This window comes from Aristolochia californica, unplaced genomic scaffold (assembly GCF_029961685.1).
Source record: "Aristolochia californica isolate CCGP_79_NKW_82.1479 unplaced genomic scaffold, dmAriCali1.0.hap1 SCAF_12, whole genome shotgun sequence".
Classification (NCBI taxonomy): domain Eukaryota; kingdom Viridiplantae; phylum Streptophyta; class Magnoliopsida; order Piperales; family Aristolochiaceae; genus Aristolochia; species Aristolochia californica.
This window is the reverse complement of record NW_027181793.1, coordinates 27,085,655-27,109,553: the sequence shown is the minus strand read 5'-3', so window position 1 is coordinate 27,109,553 and position 23,899 is coordinate 27,085,655. Positions and strand designations below refer to the sequence as shown.

The following is a 23,899-nucleotide window of genomic DNA, read 5'->3' as shown; positions in this document are numbered from 1 at the left end:
TATATAAAAGGCTAGATATAAATGACTTCAGATTTGCTAGTACATGCACTAGCATCATGATTTTCTATTTCATTGTGTATCCGCCAATAAGGACCAATATTTATCCATTTCCATAGCCTAGGAAACAATAACTACAAGTAGTATCCTATTTGCCAATAACTAAGTTTCCACAAGTTTTCATCTGTTTCCATATGTTTCCAATTGAATCAATCGATACATAGGTATCAATAGATCACTTTGTCCTATTGCTACACCAATCTCCTTAGAAATTATTTATAATATTATCCTCATAAATGTATTTAATATTTATTAAGTTATAATTAAACTAACATATATTTTCTTACTAGATATATCCAAAGGTAATTAAGTAATTAAATCATAGTTAACATAATATGTAGTTGGTTGCTTATATTGTTATGATCTTTTTCTATATTTAACTTATCTTAGTATATCCACAGCATCATATCTTTCTCATATATTCACAGCATCATAGTAATATTTCCAAGTTTGACTACTTAGACGTGGCTGTTCTTTTATGGTTTTTAATAATTATAGCACATTTCTGAATGAATTAAGTTGTTTTCATTACCAAAATAATATTGATATACAATTATGTATAAATATAATTATAAATAAACAAGTATATAAATGTATAAGATCATATTTAGTAATAACAAACTTGTAATAACTATAATGTGCCGAATATGTTCACATAATAAAATTATTTTAATAATTAGAGTATATTTTACATAAAACCACAATAAATTTCCCTTAGTTTTTTTTTTTTTTTTTTTTTTTGAGAAAGTGATGATTTTATTAAACCAAGAAGCAAAACAACAAACTAGGTAGGCATTTTCCTTTACAAGAAGGGAATGGAGAGAGGTTCCCTGCCTAGCAAAAACATCAGCAATAGAATTTGTAAAACTAGGAACATAGGACCAAATACAGGTAAGGTGGGGAATAATGTCTAAAACATAATAGTACACATCCCAATGACGCCACGGAGGAGAAGAGGGAGAGGAGAACCATCCAAAAATCACCACAGAGTCTCCCTCAATGTGGAGTGGACCAGAGAAGTACTCACGGAAGATGATGAGGCCTCTAAGGAGGGCCTGAAGCTCGGCAACAGTGGAGCTAGAAATGCCCATAGGTTCAGAATAGAACATGAGCTGGTTGCCACCCGAATCATGACAGACACCACCATAGCCCGTCATACCAGGATTGCCAAGAGAACTACCATCAAAATTCAGCTTGATGAAGCCCGATTGAGGAGGCTGCCATTCCTGCATAGCGGGAGGCTTCATCGGGGCTCCCATCTAAGGAATGATACTCCAGTTGTCCTTGAGCAAGAGCCCAGAGAGAGCAAAAAAACTCCTTCCTGGAATGAAGCCACGAGGAGATGAGGCCAATGATGGAGGAGGTGACCCGATCCCGAGAGAGATGTTTGGCATTGAATCACCTATTTTTGTGTTCCATCCAAATACCTTAGGTGATGAAGGGAACACAAATTGAAATGATCATCTTGCCCAATTTAGGAATTTAGGGAAGGGAACCCCGAGGAGCAAGCGCTCTACCGTTAGGAGGTCATTCGGCAAGCATAGTTGAAGCCCGACCCGACTAAGAATGCTCATCCAAACGAACCAAGAGAAAGGAAAGGAAGAAGGACGTGGTAGTAGTCACCTCTTCAAGACCACATAGAGGGCAAGAGGCGCACCTCACGGTTGACTGCAATGAGAATTCTATTAAGCCCGGCACTCCATAGGGAGAACTTAACCTTCGAGGGAGCCAAATGACGCCAAATAAGAGCCACCTCATGGTTGGGGGTTGCCGAAGTCCATCCCTTGATGACGGAGTAGGAGGAGGAGACAAAAAACAGACCACTAGCCTCCAGCGACCAAACCAACAAATCATCCAATGCAACACGAGAAGGAAATCACCTCCAACAGGCGAGAAGCAAGAAGGGCATTTGCATCATCAAGACCACGACAAAGCCGGAGATCCCAAGCTCCTGAACCCCAAGCATCTGCAACCGACAAGCAACACTGAGTGGTGGCCCGCCAAACGCTACCGAAAGAAGCCTTCAGAGGCCCAGAGCTAACCCACCAATCCTCCCAGAAGCGAATCGAGCGACCATTACCAGCATGGAAGCGAATGCCCAACCGGAATAACGGAAGAAGAAGAAGAAGAAAATTAGCTCTCCAAATTGGAGATAGGGCAGTTCTCCGCCCTCCCGAGGTCCACCATGGTTCCTGCCAGTTAAGCTTGAAAATCACCATTGGTCTCCAAAGGTTGTTGCCAACAGTGTTAAATTTCCATATCCACTTGAGGAAGAGGGCCATATTCGTATCCTTGGTGAGCTGAACACCAACCCCCACCCCCAGATTTGGAAGTGCAAACATCCTTACAACCCACCAAATGATACTTAAAATCATTAGAGATATCACTCCAAAGCAATTTCCTCATCAAACCGTCAATTTGGTAGTAAATCAAAGCAGGGCAATGCATGAATGAGAGAAAATAGTTTGGGATACCCGCCAAATAATATTTGAGAAGGTTAAGCCTCCTTGCCTTTGAGAGGAGACAGTCCCTCCAAGTACCCAAACGAGACTCCAGCCTCTCAATAACTGGGTTTCAAAGGTCCTTGCTGATACGAGAGGTGAAAAGGGGGAGACCGAATTTAAGTGGCCAGAAGGGTAGAGAGAGAATAACCCAAAAGATCAGCCATGGATCGAAGGTCCTCCGAGTTGATGTTAAACCCCAATAAAGTGGTCTTATGCCAGTTAACTTTCTACCCTGAAGCAATTTCAAAAAGCCCAGCAAAGCCTTGACCTTCATAATATAATCCAAAGATCCAACCCCGAATAATAGAGTATCATCCGCATATTGAAGGAGGGGAACATCGAAAACCTCAATGTTGTTGATGGGCTCCAACCAACCAACCTCCTTAGCCTTGTAGGTCATAGCTGAGAGGAGCTCAACCATGATGTTAAATAAAAGGGGGGATCTAAAAATCAAAAAAATAAATAAATAAAATAAAAGGGGGGATAGCGGATCCCCTTGTCGAATTCCCCTGGTTCCCTTAAAAAAGCCGCAAACAGTCCCATAAATAAGGAGGGAGAAGGAGGCCGAATGATGCAGGTTCTAATCCAAAGCCACCAACGGTCACCAAACCCCATCCGACCCAAAAGATCATCCAAGATCATCCAAGATATCCCAATTAACCAAGTCAAAGATCTTCTCAAGATCTAGTTTCAAAGCAAAACGAGGAGTATTGGAACGGGAGTAATGATCAAAAAGTTCACGCGCCGACATGGAGGAGTCCAGAATGTTCCTTCCCCTAAGGAAAGCACCTTGACCATGATGAATGACCAAGGGAAGGAAGGTCTTCAGACGACAAGCGAGGAGCCGAGCAATAATTTTGTAAGAGTTGGAGATGAGACTGATGGGGCGGAAGCCACCTGGTTGCTCAACATTAGCCTTCTTCGGGACCAAGGCAATAAAAGAGGCCCCCATGCTTTTGAATGTAATGCCTTCCTTGTGAAAGCCCCGAACCATATTAGAAATGTCCTGCTTAATAATGGGCCAAGCTCTGCGGTAGAAATCTCCATTAAAGCCATCGGGACCAGGCGCACAGTCACAAGCCAGCCCTAGAACAGCCTTCTCAATCTCCATATCAAATAAAGGAAGCTTCAGGAATGAAGCAGCAAAGATTTTGGCAAAGTGGAAGTATTGTGATCTTGGTCAAAGAGGACACTCCTCAGTATAAAGATCTACAGAAAACTTGATTAAAGCATCAGTGATAGAAGATATATCCGAGGTAACCTCATTGGCAACACATAATGAAGTAACTCGGTTAGTCCTCCGCCTCACCAAGGCGACGGCATGAAAAAAAATTGTCTTGGCATCCCCTTCCTTCAACCATCGGAAACGGGCACGTAGCTTCCATCGCACTTTCTCCAAGTGAAGAATAGCTTGGAGACAAGTTTGAAGCACAAAGTGGGAAGAGAATTCAGCTTTTGAGACGTACCTTTGTTCTTCAGTCTAGTCCAAGATATCAATCTAGGAGAGGAGGGAGGCTTTCTCAGCACAAAGGGAGGAATTCAGATTAGAAGCCCACGATTTCAATTTGCCTTTGAGTAGTTTCAGCTTCTGAGGGAGAAGCCAGTCGGCTCGGCCGCCACCAATAAAACTAGACCACCATTCGACAGAAGATGATCAAAATCCTCATTTAACAACCATGAGTTTTCAAAATGGAATGGAATCGCTCCCCATCTTCCAAAAGAGGTGGATAGGAGGATTGGCCAGTGGTCAGATCCCACACGGTTAAGAACCTCGCCAGATGCATTTATTGAAGCCAATCAGAACTTGAAAGAAATCAAACGAGTTTTGAAAGAGTGTCTTGCCTCTGCTCATTCGATCAAGTAAAGGTCCTTTTGGACAACAAAATCTCCACAAGCTCAGATCTTCCAATGAAATCCGCAAAATTTCGCATGGAATAGGAGATATTGGTGGCATGTGGAGATTTCTCGTTGCAAAATCTGATCACGTTAAAGTCCCCCGCGACAAGCCAAGGCACAGACCAAAGCTGGAGAAGAACGTGAAGCTCCTCCCAAAAAGATCTATGCTGCCGGTATCTGGTAGGTCCGTAGACCCCAGCCAACTCCCAGATGCAATCCGAGCAACAATCATGAAATCTCATCCCAATCGAGAACTGACCAAGGCAGAGATCAGTGAGGTCAACCATGTTGGAGTTCCAGAGAGCAATCATACCACCTAAGTGGCCCACCACATCAATGGCATGTCAATCCAGAGTAGGGCAAGGCCAAATTTCCCGAACAATGGCGGCAGTCAAGTTCTGACACATCGTCTCTTGGAGCATAACAATTGAGGGCTTGCAGATGGGTCTCATTAATCCTCACAGTATGATAGGGTACCAACTCAATGCTAGTAAATGTGTACTAGCATATCTGATCCCGAAATAAAGTTTTAGTTAAATTATCATAACAGATACTAAAAAAATACTTGATTAACATTGTTATTGGCTATTTATGTACTCGAGTGTTTGTAGTAAGTGGTAGCTAATTTGACAACGATAAAAGAAAGAAGATGTTAAGTCTCAATATTTTATTTTAAGTCTCAATATTGAAAGCAGAAAAAAAGTAAGAACAAGTAAAAGAGAAGGAGAAAAATGATAAAGATGTAAAATTCAAGCATGATTGAACAGTTTAACCTGTCGAACAAGATGCACTGTAGGCGCAAGGAAGACGCAGACATTTTTCAGAGGTTTCCTTATCAAGTGCCCGAGTTCATAAATAAGTAGCACTGCTATGTGCGTCTTCCCACAACCTGTCTCCAGGTAAACGATGGTGTTCTCTTCCACCGCCGTCTTACACAGGTCCAATTGATACCTGAAAATTCAACCAACAACTCCTAAGTACAATCCCTCCTCTCGGAAACCTTAGAAAACAAAAAAAAAAAAAAAGGAAACCATATTACTTTCTGGCTATTTTTCTGGGATCTTTCTCTTGAATTTGATCACTCGAACTTATCTGAGGCTGGAGATCTCCAGTCTCGACGACGGCCATAAGGCCCGAGTCGAGAGTGAAGACAGAGGAGTAGCCTTACTCAGAGTAGGTAGAGGGTTCAGAAAAGGTTTGACGAAGACAAATAGACGAAAATCGTATTAGATATGGACTTTACAGAAGGCAAGGGGTCCAGAAATAAGCTCGAGCATCGTCGGCGTCGTCGTCATCGGAGAGCAAGAATTTTATGTAGACGAGGCCATTTTAAACCGTCTGAGACGTCCTTTGGCGGCCCATCGCATTTAGACAAGGCATCCAATAAACGGAAGGGTAAATGAAGTGCTATTGTGGCGGACCGACTACATCAACCGCTGAGCAACGACGTAAGAAGAGGGTCCTATTAATCCATAAAAGACGCACACAGAGATCCCAGGCCTCATCCGGAAATTTTGTTCACTAACACTTGAACTTTCGTTTATGGCAAAAGTTTCTGTTCCTCGATTTTGGGAGAAAATTGTCCAATAGAAAACTTGCGATGCACGTTATCTAGTCACCCTTAAAGAAAAAGTGGTTATTGATATTATAGCATACCTCCTTGCGTCATTTTCATAGATGCACTCGTGCGAATATGCCATTTACCTTTCTTTAGCCGGTCCATTTCATTCCCTTACGATAAGAAGGGAATTGGGTCCGATTTGTGCCCAACCCCCCTAAAGTTTAAATCTTGTTCAAATTTATTCCAATCGGTTAGCTTCTGATTAAACCATTTTTGGATAACTCAAGCTTGCAACCCTAACAGGTTTAGGTTAATGTTTTTAAAATGTCTAACAAATAAAGAAAAAGAGACAGCTATCATTAAATTCGAAAATATATTGATAATCATTGGAATTCTTGAGGGTCTCTTTGAACCCCATGGAAAATAAAATAAAATGATAATTCGATTATTATTATTTCCAAAAATAGTTAACAAAAAAAATTAATAATTATCTTGTTTTTATTAACTATTTTTTTAAATAATAATTATCAATTTTTCATTTTATTTTCTTGGACCCCCTTTAAATTTATTGTCTAAATTTTGTTTAAATTTATTTTAATTGTTTGAATTCAAAATTAAGCTCCCTTTGGACACTGAAGAGCATGCTCAAGATTTCTTCTTTTTTGTTCACAAATCTGGTAGGGGAGAACATCCTTGAAGGCACCTTAACAAAGAAGGAAAATGGATTAGGGCTCGAGAGTTAAAAATAAAAACAAAGAACAAAGAATAAGGGACTAAACCAATTTGTTATATGTCGAACGGACAAGTTGTTATGGACTCGATAGCATCTAGAGTAACTAGTAGACGGAGAGGGTAATTTATGTAATTTTCAGTTTTTTCAGTTAGTTGTTATTGATGTAATTTATTTCAAAACTATAGGGATGTCGTTGAATGGAAAAGAATCAAGTATTGATCAATTAGAGTAAACAAGATCGGGTTCTCTCTCTCTCGAGGCCCAAGGTGGAGCTTCCTTCGAAAGCTCACTAGTTTCAGAAATTGGTCGCTCAAAGAACACTAAATCCTCCTCCACGAAGCAGTTCAATCTGGAATCACGGGGAGATCGTCGGGTGACACGATCCATGGCTAGGGAGCCTAACACAAGTGTAGTCTTAGGCTTTAGGAGTCTATTTGGAACACCATGGGAAAAGAAAAAAAATGAGAATTTGACTATTACTATTTTCAAAAATAGTTGTGAAAATAAAAATTTAATCATTATCTCATTTTTACTAACTATTTTTTGGAATAATAATGATCAAATTCTCATTTTTGTTATTTTTTTATTTTCTAAGGGTTCCAAACTAACCCTAGGTAAGATCGATTTAAACTTACTCAATTGTAAATACATGGACCGGGATGAAGAAGAAAAAAAGTGGCAACACTACAAAATTTAGATCTCCCCTTGCTCTATTAATATGTGGTCCACTTACAAGACGTGTGAGTCCCATTTATAGGACTAAAGACAAACTATCTATTTGACCTATTCTCACTCACTCTTTGGAAATTCTCTACCGATCGGAGATTTTATGGGTTTGTTAGAGTACTTGAAACTTTGAGATGGAAATTAAAATCTCTTAAAAAATGACTGCAAATGTGTTAACTTACATAGAATGTGAGAAAAATTTCACCTCACCATATGAAAATGAATCACCCTGTTTCTTCATGTAATGAAGGTGAAATTTTATCACTTTTTATTTGTGATTACTTTCAACTTTCCTCTCGGAAGGAGGTTAAAAATAAAGAAAAGACACCTATGTGGATGAAGATGGGGGAAGGACCTTTTACCCCTTCCCATATCCTTATGATCGAGGAAGATTGTAACCAAGGAGGAGCAGACCCTTTGGATATTGATGATAATAGGGTCTCCCTTCCTTTTTTTTTTTTTTTTAAATGTAAATTTCTTTACAAATTTTGTATAAGATTTTAAATAACAACATAATTATGATACAGGCTCTAGTCTAAATGCCAGGACATGCCAGGGCATTACTCTTCATGACCGAAGTTGTTCCTATTTAAGAGAGAGAGAGAGAGGGAGAGTTCCGGATCTATGTGATTTGCCGCTTTTCTCCCTCCAGCAGTGACCTGTTAGTCACGTTGATTTTATCGCTTCACAGGCTTACGGCCTGTTTTCCTACTTCGGGGGCTCCGCAGTTTCTCATCTCTCTTACTAAGTCGAATTGCTTTCGTGTAATCTGAAATTTCACTCATCTCGTAGGATATATTATCGCTGTTTCTAAGATCAGATCTCGAGTTGGCTTTGAGTTCCGTACGTCCTTAAGATCAACTACCGTTACTCATTTCATTGGCATAATTTACTTCTGTTGAGCTTGATTTCATCGCGTTATCATTTCATTTTGAATTCAGATGGCCTCTACGATGCTTTCGCTGGCTCCGGCATCTGCCTCGGTCTTGCTTGAAAGGAGGGAAAGCAGCAAGGTATTGCGGTTATCAATTCTAGTGTCTTTGGTTCGATAATATTGGTTTGTTTTAGATGTTGAATAGTTGGTATTCTCTTGATTATGATCGCTCTTGGCCTTTTGATAGGTGATCTTACCAAAGGTAAAGATTGGTGGTACTGCCGGGAGAAGTTTGTTTGGAGAAATGAAACAAAATATTTTTCACAACGCACAGGTACACTTATCTCAAAGAATTCTGAATACGAGCTTATTAAAGTTTTCCAACTTCTTGTGAAGTATAAAGTGAAGAGTAGAAAAGTCATTTGAAACAAAAAAGAAACAGCAACACGGACAATACTACAGCTACACTAGAAATTTTGTTGTGAAGTTTGAGTCCTTGTGAGCTAATGCAATAGAATTTCATATGATTAATACCTGGCGACGTAAAATAGTCAGAGGTGCTATGGTACTAAAATTTCTACTCGAGCTGCAGTAGGACAATATCTTTGGACAAATTTTAAATTAGCTTTGAATTATGTGAAGTGGAATTCTGGATTTGGAGTTGGAGATAGAAAGGGAAAAGAGAAGGAAACAAGAGAGAAGAAGGAAAGGCTATGGAATTAAAGATGGCCAGAAGATCAGGGGTGGGGCTCAGCTTCTAATTCTCTTTTATATCTCCTAAGTGACAATTGTACGAATTTAAAAAAATGCACCATCTCTTTGGTGTTCAAAATTTCACATGATACTAAGCAAGCAAATAAACAGTATATTAAATACATAACATAAAAAAACAGAGGGATCAAAGTACTACATTAGCTATGATTAAAGTGCCCCTGAACTACATTCTTCAACATATGAATAGTTTTGAAGAGCTTGTTACATGTACAACAATTGGAAATGCTTTTCTCAAGTTTTTTCACAATGGCTGGTGGCCGGGTTTGGAGTACTATGAAAACTTTATGCTATTTGTATCACTATATGTAGTTTTATGTTTCACTTTCTCTAAAATCTTCTTTATATTGAAATTAAAATGATAGCAAAAGGAGAATCGACTGGACAACCCAGAGGATCTTCACTTCCGAAATGGGGAAATCCAATGGCCAGCGAAGGCCATTGGATTTCCCCATCCCAATTGAGGCCGTCGAAGCTTTCTACTTCGTATTGGAAAAGGTTTTGGAGGGGAAGATCGGTCAAAGCTTCGGCCGCTCCCTCTTCACATGGGATTTGGAGTTCCAGATCCGCACCCAGTTCCATGGGGGAAAGCTCGAATGTTCGGTTTCCCAAAGGCGAGCAAATAAAATCATGGGCATGATTTTTATACAGCAGAGCCCCAATTCGGGATTGGGTTGGAGACAATTCATATCTTCGTTATTCCACCTCTCTCACCGTCAAACCCCAGAAAAGCTAGCCATCGCTTACCAGAAAAAAAACCCTACCTTATCGCCTCTCGTCTCTACCCTTGAGAAAAACACAGAAACCCCAAAACTCACCACTGCAAACCCCATTGCTTGCCCTCTCACTCAGAAAATCCTGATACAATCCCCAAAGGAAACTACCCCCCTTCCCACCCCCCACCCCCGAAAATCATCTTTCTCTCATCCTCCCCGAACAGATCCTAGAAGAGGGTAGGAAAAGGTTATCTTCTGCTGCAATTGTTGCTGTTACGAATGATTGCAACTCAATCATGTCCATCGGAGCTTGGTCTGGGGAAATCCAATGGCCAACAAAGGCCACCCACGTCCATGATTTACTCTGGATGATAGCCTTCAATGCCCCAGAAGACAGAGAGGCGTTCATCCGAAGCAAAAATGAAGAAGGATCCCCCATTATAGGCAAATGGCCTTGGGATTCCGGCTTATCCTGGACCAGACAAAGAGTAACAGTGCACGACAGACCGACGGAACTCCGATGCAAGAAAACGATCGAAAGCATAGCCAATTTCTTCGGTGAATTCATATGGGCTGAGGACAATCCTCAGGAATTACTTTGGCAGAAGTTATTCATCAAGCCAAAATCTCCGGTAAGAGGACTTAAACTCGTTGAGCTTCTTTCTGGTGATTTTTCCGTTTGGATCTCACTGGAGTTCGGTGATCTGTGCTGCCCCCTCCCCCCCATTGATCCCGACTCGCGAGCTCTGGACTCGCGACTGACTCACAAAAATCCCAATTGAGTTCTGAGTCAAACCTGAGCTACTCTGACCCATTGATACGGCCTAAGTTCACTGGTCCAACTCAAACCAACTCGGACCCCCCACCTGGAATCATCTCGAAACAAAATTCAAATTTCAAAACCACCACTCCCATCATACAATCCATCACCTCATCGCCTGTTCCAGAACCCGAAAATACTCCAATTCCCGCTAACCCCACTCCCCTCTGCAAATCCCAAAATCCATCTCTGCCTCTGGCTGTTCCAGAACCCAAGAATACCCCACTTTACACTACCCCAACTCCCCACTACGAATCCCAAAATCCCTCTCTATAACTGCCTATTCAAGAGCCCGAGAACCTTCCACCTCACACAACCCTCACTCCTCTCCACAAATCCCAAAACTCCTCCCTGTCAGACACTCCCAACTCACACCACCTATCCCCTCCACATCACCTCATTCCTCCTTCCCAAAATCCTTCTTTGTCAGAAATTTCTGACTCACACATCCTTTCCCCTCCACATCACCTCATATCCCCTTCCCCGATCTCCTCTCTAGAACCAACTACCACCTTCTTCTCTACTCCCACGACAACTGGAATGCCCGAACCACTGCCACTACCTAATCTTCAATTTCTGAGCCTAGAGCCCATAACCCTGATCCCGAATGTCAATCATCTACCGCATCCCCAATCATCAACCACCTTCACCCTACCCCATCCTATCAACCAATCCATTCCTGAACACCGCCTCCATATCCCTATACCATATCAGTCTGACTCTGACTCCTCCCACCTTGCCTGCAATCTTCCAACACTAAACCCAAAGCACTCCCTAAACACTATACCCCTATCCCGCCACCCCCTAAACTCTCTGGCCCCAAAAGTTACTCATCCACTATATCCTCCGTCCTCGAGCATCTCCACTCTCCACCATCTTATTAACCACACCTTGCCCGATGCAGATTTTACCTATCCTGTCAAATCCTTCCAAGCATATAATTCTTCCACCCTCCCCTCGGGAACCCAATGGTATCCTGATCATGATGAAAATATCTCTCGAAAACCTATTCCCCCCTCTCCCGAAGGCTCACCTTCTATAAAAGGATATCCTCCCACCCAATTCTACGCATCATCTCCCACGTCCAACTCCATTTTCCTTTTCCGCACCCCACCAACAACAATGAACCCCAACTCCTCTAACAACTCACAAGCCCCCACCTCTCGCTATGGAAACAATAACATTTCTCCCATCACCTATTCAAGGTGTAGGCGCAAGCAAAAAGAGCCCCCCGCAGGCCCCATCAAAACCTACTCCCGAAGGAAAACTCGCAATAAATCCAAGAATCCTGCCTCGGAATCCAGCAACCTTCAATAGGAACCACCCTCCACCCCCTCCCCCCCTCGCTCGGAATACCTCAAAGACTACCCTCACCTCACCCGGGAGGAGCGATGTAAAAACATGCAAGCATGGGTTATGAAATACTCGGCTGGCAACGTCTCCCCTCATAGACTTGAGAAGATGTTGGAGTACTGTTGTGACTTCTCCAAATTCTACAATGGCCTCTTCTGCTGCACGGACGAGGATATACACAGAATCTCCTGGCCATGAAAGTCTTATCTTGGAACGTCCGTGGAATCAACTCGTCCTCCAAGCGAGACCTCATCAAAGCTGCCCTTTTTGAATGTAAGCCTGATATAGTTGTATTTACTGAAACTAAGCTATAATCTTTTGACCACTCAGTTGCGTGCAGTATCTGGTTTAATACTGACCCTGAGTGAGTAGTAATTGAAGAGATTGGGCACTCTGGAGGCATTCTTGTCATCTGGAACCCGAATTCGGTTGAGGCAGTCTCTACAGAACTCGGTCTATGCATCTGTTTTCGGGACAGATCGCTGGGATCTGAATGGGCCCTCGCGGGGATCTATGGGCCTTCGGATAATGGGGACAAATCCATCTTCTGGGATGAAATTCTAATTAAAGTATAACAATGGAATGTCCCCTGTCTCTTAGCGGGGGATTTAAATGCTACCCTACCTTGCTCCAAAGAAAGCCCTCCCGCAAAAAGAATTACCTCTACAATGCGAGTTTTTTCTGACCTAATTAGCTGCCTTGAACTAGTTGAAATTCCTCTCGCGGGGAAAAAATTTACCTGGTCCAATGTTCAAAACCCTCCCATCCTCTCCAAATTAGACCGTTTATTGGTTAATCATGACTGGCTGAATCTTTTCCCCAATACTGTTGGTCAGGTTCTCAACAAAATTAGCTCAGACCACTGGCCTATCCTCATAAATTTTCACCCCCTAAAATGGGTATTCTCTTCGTTCTGCTTTGAAAATTCATGGCTATCAGAGGATTCTTTTTCCTCAAACTTGAAGAATTGGTGGGAAAATCTCCCTCATCATCCAAACCCTGGGTGGGCGTTTCTTTGTAAACTCAAAGCTCTCAAATCAGTTATAAGACCTTGGGCTCGCTCCCTTACAACTGATGTTAGGGAACAAAAAACCTCCATCCGTCTCCGACTCTCAGATCTGGACCTCCTGGAAGAACAAAGAACTCTCTCTCCCCATGAACTTATTTGTAGAAACAACTTTTCACATGATCTCTCAAAACTCCTAACTAGTGAAACTACTCATTGGAAGCAACGCTCCAGATTCAGATGGCTCTCTGAGGGGGATGGAAATACAAATTTTTTTCATGCTAATGCATCTGGCAGAAAAAGAACTAACCGTATATCCTCCCTCATTATCAATGAAGAGGAATGTACAACTAGTATTTCTATTGCTAATGAGTTTGTTAAGTTTTTTACAGGTCTTCACACAGAGGAACTTTTCGACCGACCTGTCCTTGACCATATCAACTTCTGTCGGATCTCAGAATCTGACGCTTCTCTTCTTGAAAAACCTTTCTCCCCTGATGAAATTGATGCAGCAGCCCTCAGAATGCCGAGAGATAGGGCCCCGGGCCCAGAAGGTTTCAATGGGGAATTTTACCGTCAGTACTGGGGCATTATCAGAAGTGATGTCCACAACTTTGTGAACAATTTTCACCAAGTAGGTATCACTTACAAATCTATTGGAGCCTCCTTCATTGCCCTCGTCCCAAAAAATTTTGGGTCCGTTCATGCTGAAGATTACAGACCCATAAGCCTCACCACTAGCCCTTACAAAATCCTAGCCCGTATCCTCGCCAAGCGCCTCAAATCTGTTCTCCCTAAAGTCATCAGCCCCAGTCAGAGTGGTTTTATTGCTGGTAGGAATATTCTGGATTTGTCTATGGCCGCCCATGAAATCCTTCACTCCTTCAAGAAGCTGAATAACCCAAGAGTGGTTATCAAACTTGACTTTGAAAAAGCCTTTGACAGAGTTAACTGGAAGCTTCTTGACCACCTCCTTGACAAGATGGGTTTTCCCACTCGTTGGAGATTCTGGATGAGAAGCTGTATCTCCAACGTCTCCTACTCAGTTTTGATAAATGGCAAGCCTTGTGGATATTTCAAAGGCTCTAGGGGACTCAGGCAGGGGGACCCCCTATCCCCACTTCTGTTCACTGTCATTGGAGAACAATTAGCCACAATGATCCGTTTGGCTAAATCATTTGGATGGCTAAGCCCTGTCTCCCCTAACCCTACCCTTGATATTAGCCTCCTCCAATACGCAGATGACACTATTCTTTTCTGCGATGGCACCCTCAATCAAATTCATAATCTAAGTGCCTTATTGAGCTTATTTGAAATCTCGTCTCGGCAAAAAATCAGCTAGGAGAAACAAAAAATCAGCTGGGAGAAATCTTCTATATCTAGGTACAATATTGAGCCTGGTCTTCTCAACTCTGTGGCCAATTATATTGGCTGCCGCATTGAATTATCCTCTAGAACATATTTGGGGCTTCCTCTGACCCCACGTCTCCCCTCTAAGGCTTCTTGGCACCCTGTCGTTGAACGTTTGGAAGGGAGACTTGCCACCTGGCGAGGAAAATTTCTCTCCAAAGCAGGCAAGTTAACTCTCATCAAGTCATGTTTACAAGGAATTCCTAACTATTATTTGTCCATGTTTCATTGCCCAGCGTCTATCAAAAACAGAATTGAGCTCCTTAAGAGACGTTTCCTTTGGGGAGGTCCTAATGGTGAAAAAAAATATTATCTAGTCATATGGGAGGAGGTTTGCAAACCAAAAGTACTAGGTGGACTGGGAATCCGAGACACATCCACAACGAACTCTACTTTGTTGCTTAAATGGATTTGGAGATTTAATATGAATCATCATTTGATTTGGAGAACTTTAATATGAATCCTCTCCCTAGTCAGTACGCAACTCCCAAAGTTAGGGAAAATGATTTTATCTTGCTGCATTGGTCATATTATCTAGGCTCTCTGAAAAGAACAAAACAAAAGGAAATTCAAACTCAAATTTTGTCCTGTTGAGGTTTTGACTGACCAAATATCTAGTCAAGTCTCTGTTTGGCTCTTAAACAGAAAAGAATTCAAAAAATTCAGTGACTCTAACTTTAGAGGAAACTGGAAATCTATTGCTGAGATGTCCCTTCCCTCTTGCCCCCCTACTATGGCCACATGGACCCCCTCTCCACCTGGATACACAAAACTCAACTTCGATGGTAGTGCTTTAGGCTGCCCAGGTCCTGCAGGCTTTGGTGGTGTTATCCACAATGGAAATAGCGAATTCCTCTTCTCATATGCTGGACCCCTTGGCAGCTCAGATTCTACTACTGCAAAACTCTCTGGCCTTCTGCACGGGCTCAAGGTCTACTCTAGCCCCCTCTGTATTGAAGGCGATTCAACAGTAGTCATCAATTGGTGTACAAACCACGGTCACCCCCCGTGGCGACATTGAGATATGTTTAAAGAAATTTGTAATTTACTTTTCGGTTTAAATTGTATATGGAAACACATTCCACGCTCTGCTAATCATTTAGCAAACTCTCAGGCTAAAGCGGGTGTGTCTCTCCAACACTTTGTTGTGGAGTCCGGCCCCCAAAGCTAGGTTTGTATTCCTCCTTTGTTTATCAATATGCACACTTTCATAAAAAAATAAAAATGATAGCAATGTGTCTCCTATTCATTGCTCTGTGCTCAACAGTATGTTCCTATGACTGATGCGGATTGGCCATTCTTAATGTATACAGTGCTCAACATCATCCCTTTACCGCAGATAGGGGAAAAATGAATAGCTTTGAACATCTAGTGTTTTCTTTTCTAAAACATCACTGCCATTTTTCTTGAAGAAGAAAGTCACCACTGTTGGTAGAAGCCACAGGGCTTATGTCATACCTTTTTTTATACTAATGTAGGAACTGTAATACTATTTCTAGGCACTGCACCACAAGAAAGAGGAATATAGTGTATGGCTAATATGAAATTATATACCATTTGTTCATTGGAAGATTAAATGTTCTTCCTCATTTCCTCTAAAATTGCATCTTGTATCCATGTATAAATGTTTAGATTTTCTATGTGCATTGATATGAACTCTTCTGTCTACGTTCTGCATACTTTCCTGGTACTTGCTGGATCTCATCTTTAGTTATTTGGGATGCTTCAGTCTTCAGGTCGAATCACTATGACTGTAGCTGTCAATATCTCTCGGTTTGAGGGTGTGACGATGGCCCCACCAGATCCAATTCTTGGTGTTTCTGAAGCATTCAAAGCAGACACAAATGATGTGAAACTCAATCTTGGGGTTGGAGCCTATCGAACTGAGGATCTCCAACCTTATGTGCTTAATGTAGTTAAAAAGGTAGTGCTTCTCCTAATATTTTCTATATAACTGAAGGAATCTGATGTTGAATGTTTATAACTTTAAAAAGAGTTTTATTGACGTTTCATTGTTCATATGCTAGAGTGAAAATTGTGTTGTTTTTTTTTTTCTTTCTCATCTATGGGCTAATCATAAATGCTGTTGGTAAATTTTTTTTGTTTCTGGCAGGCAGAGAACCTCATGCTGGAGAAAGGTGAAAACAAAGAGGTAGCTTAAAGTGCTTAACAGATAGTTGTTTTTATTCATCAGTCTTCCATACATTTCTCATATGATGTTTAAATTCAAAATCTAATATTGCAGTACCTGCCAATTGAAGGACTGGCTGCATTCAACAAAGTTACTGCTGAGTTAATGTTTGGAGCTGATAATCCTGCTATTCAACAAGGAAGAGTACGTCACTTTTTCATTTGAAGAAAGAAAAATCTAAAACATTAGGTTCTTTTCCGCATCCATTGTAGGCAACCTGTCAAGTGTTGGGTACATGCTTGTTTCTACTGGGGGAAGGATACTCTGCTCTTGGATTGGATATGCTTGCTATCCAAATTGTTATTTCTTGTAAACTCAACATCTGAACTCCCCACTGTTTTATCTGTACATTATTCAGGTTGGCAACATGTCATTTCAATCAAAGTCAGAACCCCTTGCAATTTTATTTGTACAGTATTTAGATTTGTAACATTTCATTTCATCTTGGACAGACTGTAGTCCTTGATAGCTCTAATTCATAGGCCTCATCAGTCCATGCAAACCTTCTTGATCTCTCTCTCCCTCTTTATGACATTTTCTTTTACTTTCTTTGTCCAGGTTGCAACTGTTCAAAGTCTTTCAGGGACAGGATCTCTTCGCCTTGCTGCGGCTTTTATTCAGAGATACTTCCCTGATGCTAAAGTTTTGATATCTTCTCCAACCTGGGGTGCATATTTCATTCCTGCTTTTGGGCCACTTCAGTTTCAAATTGTCTCAAAGTTATATCTCACTGTTTTGTCATCTTTGCTCAACAGGTAATCACAAAAACATTTTCAATGATGCCAGAGTTCCTTGGTCTGAATATCGTTATTATAATCCTAAAACTGTTGGCTTGGATTTTGAGGGGATGATAGCAGACATAAAGGTGGTGTGAAGCTCGGTAACTAAATGTTTATTTTACTAGATCTTGAGTGACAGCTCGAGTTAAAAGCTCTAAAAGGAATGTTACAGCAAAGGATTTCTTTTGCTATTTCTAGGCAGCACCGGATGGGTCTTTTGTGCTGCTCCATGGCTGTGCACACAACCCCACTGGCATTGATCCAACTCCTGAACAATGGGAGAAAATTGCTGATGTGATTCAAGAAAAAAATCACGTTCCATTTTTTGATGTTGCATACCAGGTGAGGCAGGTTTAGATTTCTAATTTCTATTTTTTCATTTAGCTGGGTATTGGCTACATTTGTTGTGTGTGTGCTTGAAATATGAGAGTTTCCTCAGGGATTTGCGAGTGGAAGCCTTGATAAAGATGCTGCATCAGTCAGGTCGTTTGTAGCCCGTGGTATGGAGTTATTTGTTGCTCAGTCCTACAGTAAAAACTTGGGGCTATATGCAGAGAGAATTGGAGCTATCAATGTTGTCTGCTCCTCTTCGGATGCAACAGTAAGGTATCCAGTTACAGGATTTACAATCTTTAAGTTCTAGTTCGTATGTTCAACCGCAGGATCCGGTTAAAATTTTTCCCTTGAATCAATGTTCAAATACAGGGTGAAGAGTCAACTGAAGAGGCTTGCTCGCCCAATGTACTCAAATCCTCCTATTCATGGGGCTAGAATTGTAGCTAATGTTGTTGGCGATCCAGTTCTTTTCAACGAGTGGAAACAAGAGATGGAATTAATGGCTGGACGGATTAAGAATGTCAGGCAAAAACTTTTTGATAGCCTCTCCTCAAAGGACAAAAGTGGGAAAGATTGGTCATTCATCCTCGGGCAGATTGGAATGTTCTCCTTTACAGGATTGAACAAGGCTCAGGTAAGGTTTTTCCTATAATTTTGATTGATTAGATTGTTAACTGATTTGTACTACATTCACATGCTCACATTCTTTTACTGATAATAAAATAAATTATCTAATTTTGGGTTTTATTTTTGGTTAAGAGTGACAACATGACAAATAAGTGGCACGTCTACATGACCAAGGACGGTAGGATATCCTTGGCCGGACTCTCTCTGTCAAACTGTGAATACCTTGCAGATGCCATCGTCGACTCGTTCTATAATGTCGGTTAGAAGAAGATTATCGTGACGTTCTATTAATTTTTTCAATTTTCTCCAGCGGGAAATTTTTGTGGTTTTCCAGCTCCCTGAACGTACTTTTGAGTCTATTTTACGTCATTGCCATCAATATGCCAGTATTTTGTGTAAGAACATAACTTTACACCACTGAGATATTGATGTTAATAAAGCAATTATTGCGTTTCACATCTTATAAATTTGTAGACCTTTGCCATGCCGAATGTTTTGGACTTCTTGTCTAAGCATCAATGATATCCTTGTATTTCCTTAAAATTTCTGATATTTTAACCATCATAGAGATAAGTCTAGTTTTAGTTTTCATGCAAGTAAATTAGTAATCTTGCTTTTGTTCGTTGATAACTGATACAACAAACAATGTTCAAGGACAGGCGGATAAATGCAATGAAATCTTGCTACTGAGCTCGTCGCGTGGAACTTTACAGCTTGTAATTAGAAACAAACAAAGAAATACGCAGCTTGAGGTAGATCATATTACTGAGTCCCTGCCATCTCTCCTTTATAATACTTACACTAACGCAAATATGAACCAATATTTTACACGATCACAACAATATAAAATTGAGCCATAACCGATACGATACGCAAACACAACCGGTTCTGTTATTAGTTTTACAGAGAGTCTAGTGTTTTCTGTTTGACTGCAATCCTGAGAGCTGTTTCAATACGTCCTCCATGGATGGCCTATCTGATGGTGAACTCCTTGTGCACATCAGAGCTACTTGCAGGACTATTTTTATCTCCTTTTTTTCTGCATCAGTGCAACCGCCTGCGTTCTCATTGTACATTTCTCTTAGAATTGCCTCTTGGGGTTTACTCTGTAAGAGTTCTCCACTATTCTTTAGTCTGCCATTGGTCAAAACTTCCAAGAGGAGCTCCCCGAAGCTGTAAATGTCTCTAGACATCTCTTTCTCGAGGCCTGTGTCTGTTTCACCTGTTTAAATCCAGCAGATTTGAATCTCGTCAAACATATTACGAGAAAAATCAAGGCAATTAACTGTTTCTTACTTCTGTTTAGTATTCGTTGAGATTCAAGCTATTTGATTCCTGTTTAGGGTATGCTAGTAACTAATAGCTGGAAGTACAGATTGCGGTACCTGTGTCTGAGATGACGAACGTTCTAGGAAGCACACCCCCATTCATCTGAGACAGATATTTCATTCCAAATTCAGCCAGATGGGCCTCCATGGTTTCATCAAACATGATATTATTTGCTGTCAGATCTCCATGGGGAATTGGAGGATTGCAGTCATGGTGAAGGTAGGAGAGTCCCCTAACAATGCCATTAATAACTTTGTACTTAGCTGCCCAATTACCAAGGCTGGAACCTCCTTTGACTCTCATCTTCTCAGTCAAGTTCCCATTGGGAAGGTAGTCATATAAAAGATAGCCCCCACAATTGTTGCCGCAGAACCCAAGCAATCTGATGAGGTTTCTGTGTCGAGCATTTCCTATTTGGTTTATATATTCCAAAATGACCTCCCTTTGTTTCTCTTCCCATTCGATTTTCCTTACTGCTACTGTTATCCCTGTGGGTAGAACTGTTTTGCAGAGCAACTTCGATGAGGGAGCTTCTGTCTCTGTTGACTTACAATAGCTCAAGCTTCTCAGGATATCCTTAGCTTTGAATAGCGGTAGTCCAGAGAAAGGCACGAGTTTCCACTGCACTTGGCTTCTTTTGTGGAGAAAAAGAGCACCAAGGATCAATATCAAAACTAACCCAGAGCAGAGACCCAAAGCCCAAGCAAGTTTTCCGGAACTTCTATTCCCAACTCTGTAACCTGCTTCTTGAGGGACTATTACGAGGCAAGGTTGGAGGGGAGCTCCACAGAGTAATGGATTCCCTATATAAGCACTTGGACCCATCGTTATAAAGATCTGTTCTGAAGGAATAGATCCAGAGATGTTGTTGAATGATACATTTAGAAGTGCCAATCGTGAAGAATTTCCAAATCTTGGAGGCATTGGACCTGTAAGTTTGTTATGGGACAGGTCTAAGATACTCAGTCGTGGAAGGTTTGCAAGCTCTGAAGGTATGGAGCCCGTCAACGCATTGTGTGCAAAATCCAGTCTCTCAAGGTCTCTGCAGTTAGCAACATGTTCTGGAATAGCTCCAGATAAATGATTCTTCTCTAGTTCTATGACGGAGATCGAGTTGCAGGAACCAAACTGGGGCAGATAGCCAGAAATATTACATGAAGATGCTGAGAAGTTCTGCAAAAGTGGCAGAGACCAGATTCCTGTAGGTATAGACCCCCCTAGATTCGGATTATTGGAGACGTTGAAGTACTGAAGATTCACCGCTTGGGATATCTCACCGGGAATGCCACCGGTAAACTTGTTCCTTGACATGTCCACATACTTTATATCAGACAGAAGCTTGAATTTCAGAGGGAATGAATCAGCAAATGAGTTGTCTTCAACCCGGAGTCGAACAAGAGAAGAGCAGTTTGAGAGAGCAGAAGAAAGTCCATCCGCAAAATGGTTGGAGAAGAGCATCAGCTTGGAAAGCTTACCTCCTGCACAAATTCTAGGTGGAACTGACCCGGTAAAATTGTTGGTGGAAACATCGACCCATTTGAGCTGAGAGTTCTTCCCCAAATTCTGCGGGAGAGATCCTGAGAAGAAATTGTTCCATATGAGAAGGGTATCAAGCAGAGGGAGCTCAGCAATTCCTTCCGGTACAGTACCGTTCATGTAATTGTACATGAGACTGAGAAGCCTTATATTCTTCAAGTTTGCGAAGCTTGTTGGAATAGGACCCGTAAGAAGATTGTCTGATAAATCCAGGTTGACAAGAGACTTGATGTTTCCAAAGCTTGGTGGGACAGGTCCTGTGAGTTGGTTCTTGAAGAGAAACAGAGATTCGAGCCTGCTGAGGTTTGAAAGAAGATCTGGAACTGGGCCAGAGAGATTAGCCTGAGCAATGTCGAGGTACCGAAGGTTGCTCATGTTACCCAACTCGGGTGGGATTCGTCCTCTATAGTAATTGTAGCCGATTTCCATGTGCTCAACTGTTTGAAGGTTCCCGAGCTCTTTAGGGATCTGATGACTGAGAGAATTGCCGGCAAGATGAAGAAATTCGAGACTCTTGAAAGCTCCATATTCTCGAGGGATGGGACCTTCAAAATAACTCCCGGCTAAGTTGAGCACCTTCAGAGAGTCTAACCTGGCGATCTCCAGTGGCAGTGGACCTGAGAAGCTGTTACTGAAGGCATCTAGCACGGTGAGCTGTTGGACGGCAGCGATTCCCTCCGGAAAAGGATCACTAAAATTATTCCTGCTGATGTCGAGGATTTTCAGGTTGGTGAGGTTGAAAATTTCCATCGGAAGCCGGCCGGAGAAGGAATTGTGACTCAAGTTGAGGTCCACCAGATCGGCCAAAGCCCCGATGTACTTGCCAGATAAAGTACCAAACAAGTTCTTCCGAGAAAGATCTAAACGGATAAGCTTGCTGGAGTTCCTCGTACAGGTGATTCCCGACCAACTGCAAGCCTCGATTCTGAAACCAGAACTTTGTCCAGAACCAGCAATCCAGTCAGACAAACTGTTCGAAGGATCCAGTGTCTCGGATTTAAGCCCTAACAGCGCGTCCGAGTAACGATCAGCAGCCAAAATCCGAACTTGGATGAGAAACATGAACGCAATAATGCTCCTCGTTACCGCTTGCACTTCCATAGTTGAAACCGTTCTAGAAGAGAGAGGCTTCTGTAGGCAGCCCAGTAGCAGAAGATCTCTATCTGGGTTGCATGGAAACTGGAGAAAGAGACGGCCGTTGGAGGATTAGTTGAGATGAGAATATCACTCCATTGCTGTTTGATGCGACCGTGGGCCAAGGATATGCTTTGTTTATTTCGATTGTGTTCGCCATTAGGAGAAAAAGCAGCGAATATCATCGAATGGGTTTGAATTCATTCTCTTTTTCAGCCCCGAGAATCTAATAATTTGCTCCATCTGCAGTCCTGAGTAGCTTTGGATGCTCCACATCTTTGGCATTCGCGTTCTTTTACCAGAAACGGCATCTCTTTGTTGCTTCGACACCCCACCCGCTCAGCTTTTTGCATTGCTGCATCGAACACGTATCGATTGTTTCAGCTAATATAACACAGTGCAAAGTGAAGGCTCAAGCCTGAAATAATATCGTGTGGGCAGAAACTGAAGATGCAAAGCAGTTTCGTGGGGGCAAGGAAGATAAACTTTTCTTTTGCTGTCGGAAGTAAAATTTAAAAGAGTGAAAAGGTGTCTGCATTAAAAGACGCACCGACCCTGGACGTGTGCGTGCATGAGACAGGAGAATCTGCTTTTGAGGAGATGCAACGGGCCCCCGGCATTACAATCATACTAGGGATTTGCACAGAAGAGTCAAGAAATGGAAAAAGAGGAGTCTATTAGTTCTTTTCCCCTGAGTTGATCGGAGGTACGAAGGAGGTTTCATTCGCAAAAGAGTATGGGAAAAAAGGAGAATTGATGATGATCACTGGTTTTCTTGACCAGTGGGGTTGTTGAGTCGTGACTTGGTCGGATTGGGTAAATTTTTACACAGCCGAATTGGGTGAGGTCGCCTATACCCTGCCTCAAGTTCAACCAATCTAGAAATTAAAATCGACTCCAAAATTCTGACAAATCAAGGTCAGGGAAAACAACTGTTGATGATTCGACGGAATCGGATTTCTGGCAAACCCAGGTCAGGCCAGTAGAACTTCAAAAGTGGTGCCGTTTTCGTAGCATTTGGGAATGTGGGAGGTAGCTTTCGTATCTTCTTGGGTTTGCTGCCCCTTTCGTCATTCTAATTTTCCGATTAAAGTTTGGAGGACCCATTTCTACCCAAGAAAGAAGAAAAGTTTGCGGCCTGTGCAATTACTTTTTGGGTGAAGGTTGCGGCTGATAAGGCAGGCTGTTCATGACTGCTTGGCTGGCCTTTGATATATTTCAACTTCCAATCACTCGGGCGTTTCTGGGTATCACTGTTAAGGATTAGGATTAAAGTAACATATTTCAAACTGTGATGATGTCGAGTTTCCACGAACGTCCTTCGTCTGCTTTCTATTAGTGAAAGTTTAGATCTAATCACCTTTTCGAAAGCTTTCACAGTAAATTTTCTCTGGTCTACGGGCTGTAAGCTCGTGAGCTCGATCCAGGGTATACCCATCATGTAGCCAATCAAATAGCTCTTACCGTAGCGGTCGGATCGTTCTGTGTAAAGTGAGTCTTACTCGTTTAAAGAAGAGCTCCCTGTATTCGTATTAACCTC

General features: G+C 41.8%; 3 protein-coding genes across 3 annotated transcripts in view; 1 reads left to right on the top strand and 2 right to left on the bottom strand.

Moving 5' to 3' along the window:
• LOC137947035 (endoribonuclease Dicer homolog 4-like) overlaps positions 1-5,809 on the bottom strand; it is a 68,408-nt gene extending 62,599 nt beyond the window's left edge. Inside the window, exons 1-2 of the mRNA XM_068793326.1 lie at positions 5,497-5,809; positions 5,231-5,408 (exon numbers count right to left, since the gene is read on the bottom strand). Coding sequence (XP_068649427.1) covers positions 5,231-5,408; positions 5,497-5,585 — 267 coding nt within the window. The 5' untranslated portion in view covers positions 5,586-5,809. The remainder of the gene's footprint in view (positions 1-5,230; positions 5,409-5,496) is intronic.
• Positions 5,810-8,137: 2,328 nt separating this feature from the next.
• LOC137945457 (aspartate aminotransferase, chloroplastic-like) lies at positions 8,138-18,821 on the top strand. The gene is made up of 12 exons (XM_068791355.1): positions 8,138-8,320; positions 8,419-8,490; positions 8,599-8,685; positions 16,157-16,351; positions 16,541-16,579; positions 16,673-16,762; positions 17,177-17,285; positions 17,374-17,483; positions 17,596-17,739; positions 17,837-18,003; positions 18,103-18,367; positions 18,493-18,821. Exons 2-12 carry the CDS (start codon positions 8,419-8,421, stop codon positions 18,622-18,624), a joined length of 1,410 nt encoding a protein of 469 aa, XP_068647456.1. The 5' UTR covers positions 8,138-8,320; the 3' UTR covers positions 18,625-18,821.
• A 259-nt stretch (positions 18,822-19,080) lies between these two features.
• Positions 19,081-22,751, bottom strand: LOC137946335 (leucine-rich repeat receptor-like protein kinase TDR). Its single transcript, XM_068792590.1, has 2 exons — positions 19,746-22,751; positions 19,081-19,582 (listed from the first exon to the last, which is right to left on the bottom strand). Exons 1-2 carry the CDS (start codon positions 22,324-22,326, stop codon positions 19,272-19,274), a joined length of 2,892 nt encoding a protein of 963 aa, XP_068648691.1. The 5' UTR covers positions 22,327-22,751; the 3' UTR covers positions 19,081-19,271.
• Positions 22,752-23,899: the final 1,148 nt, after the last annotated feature.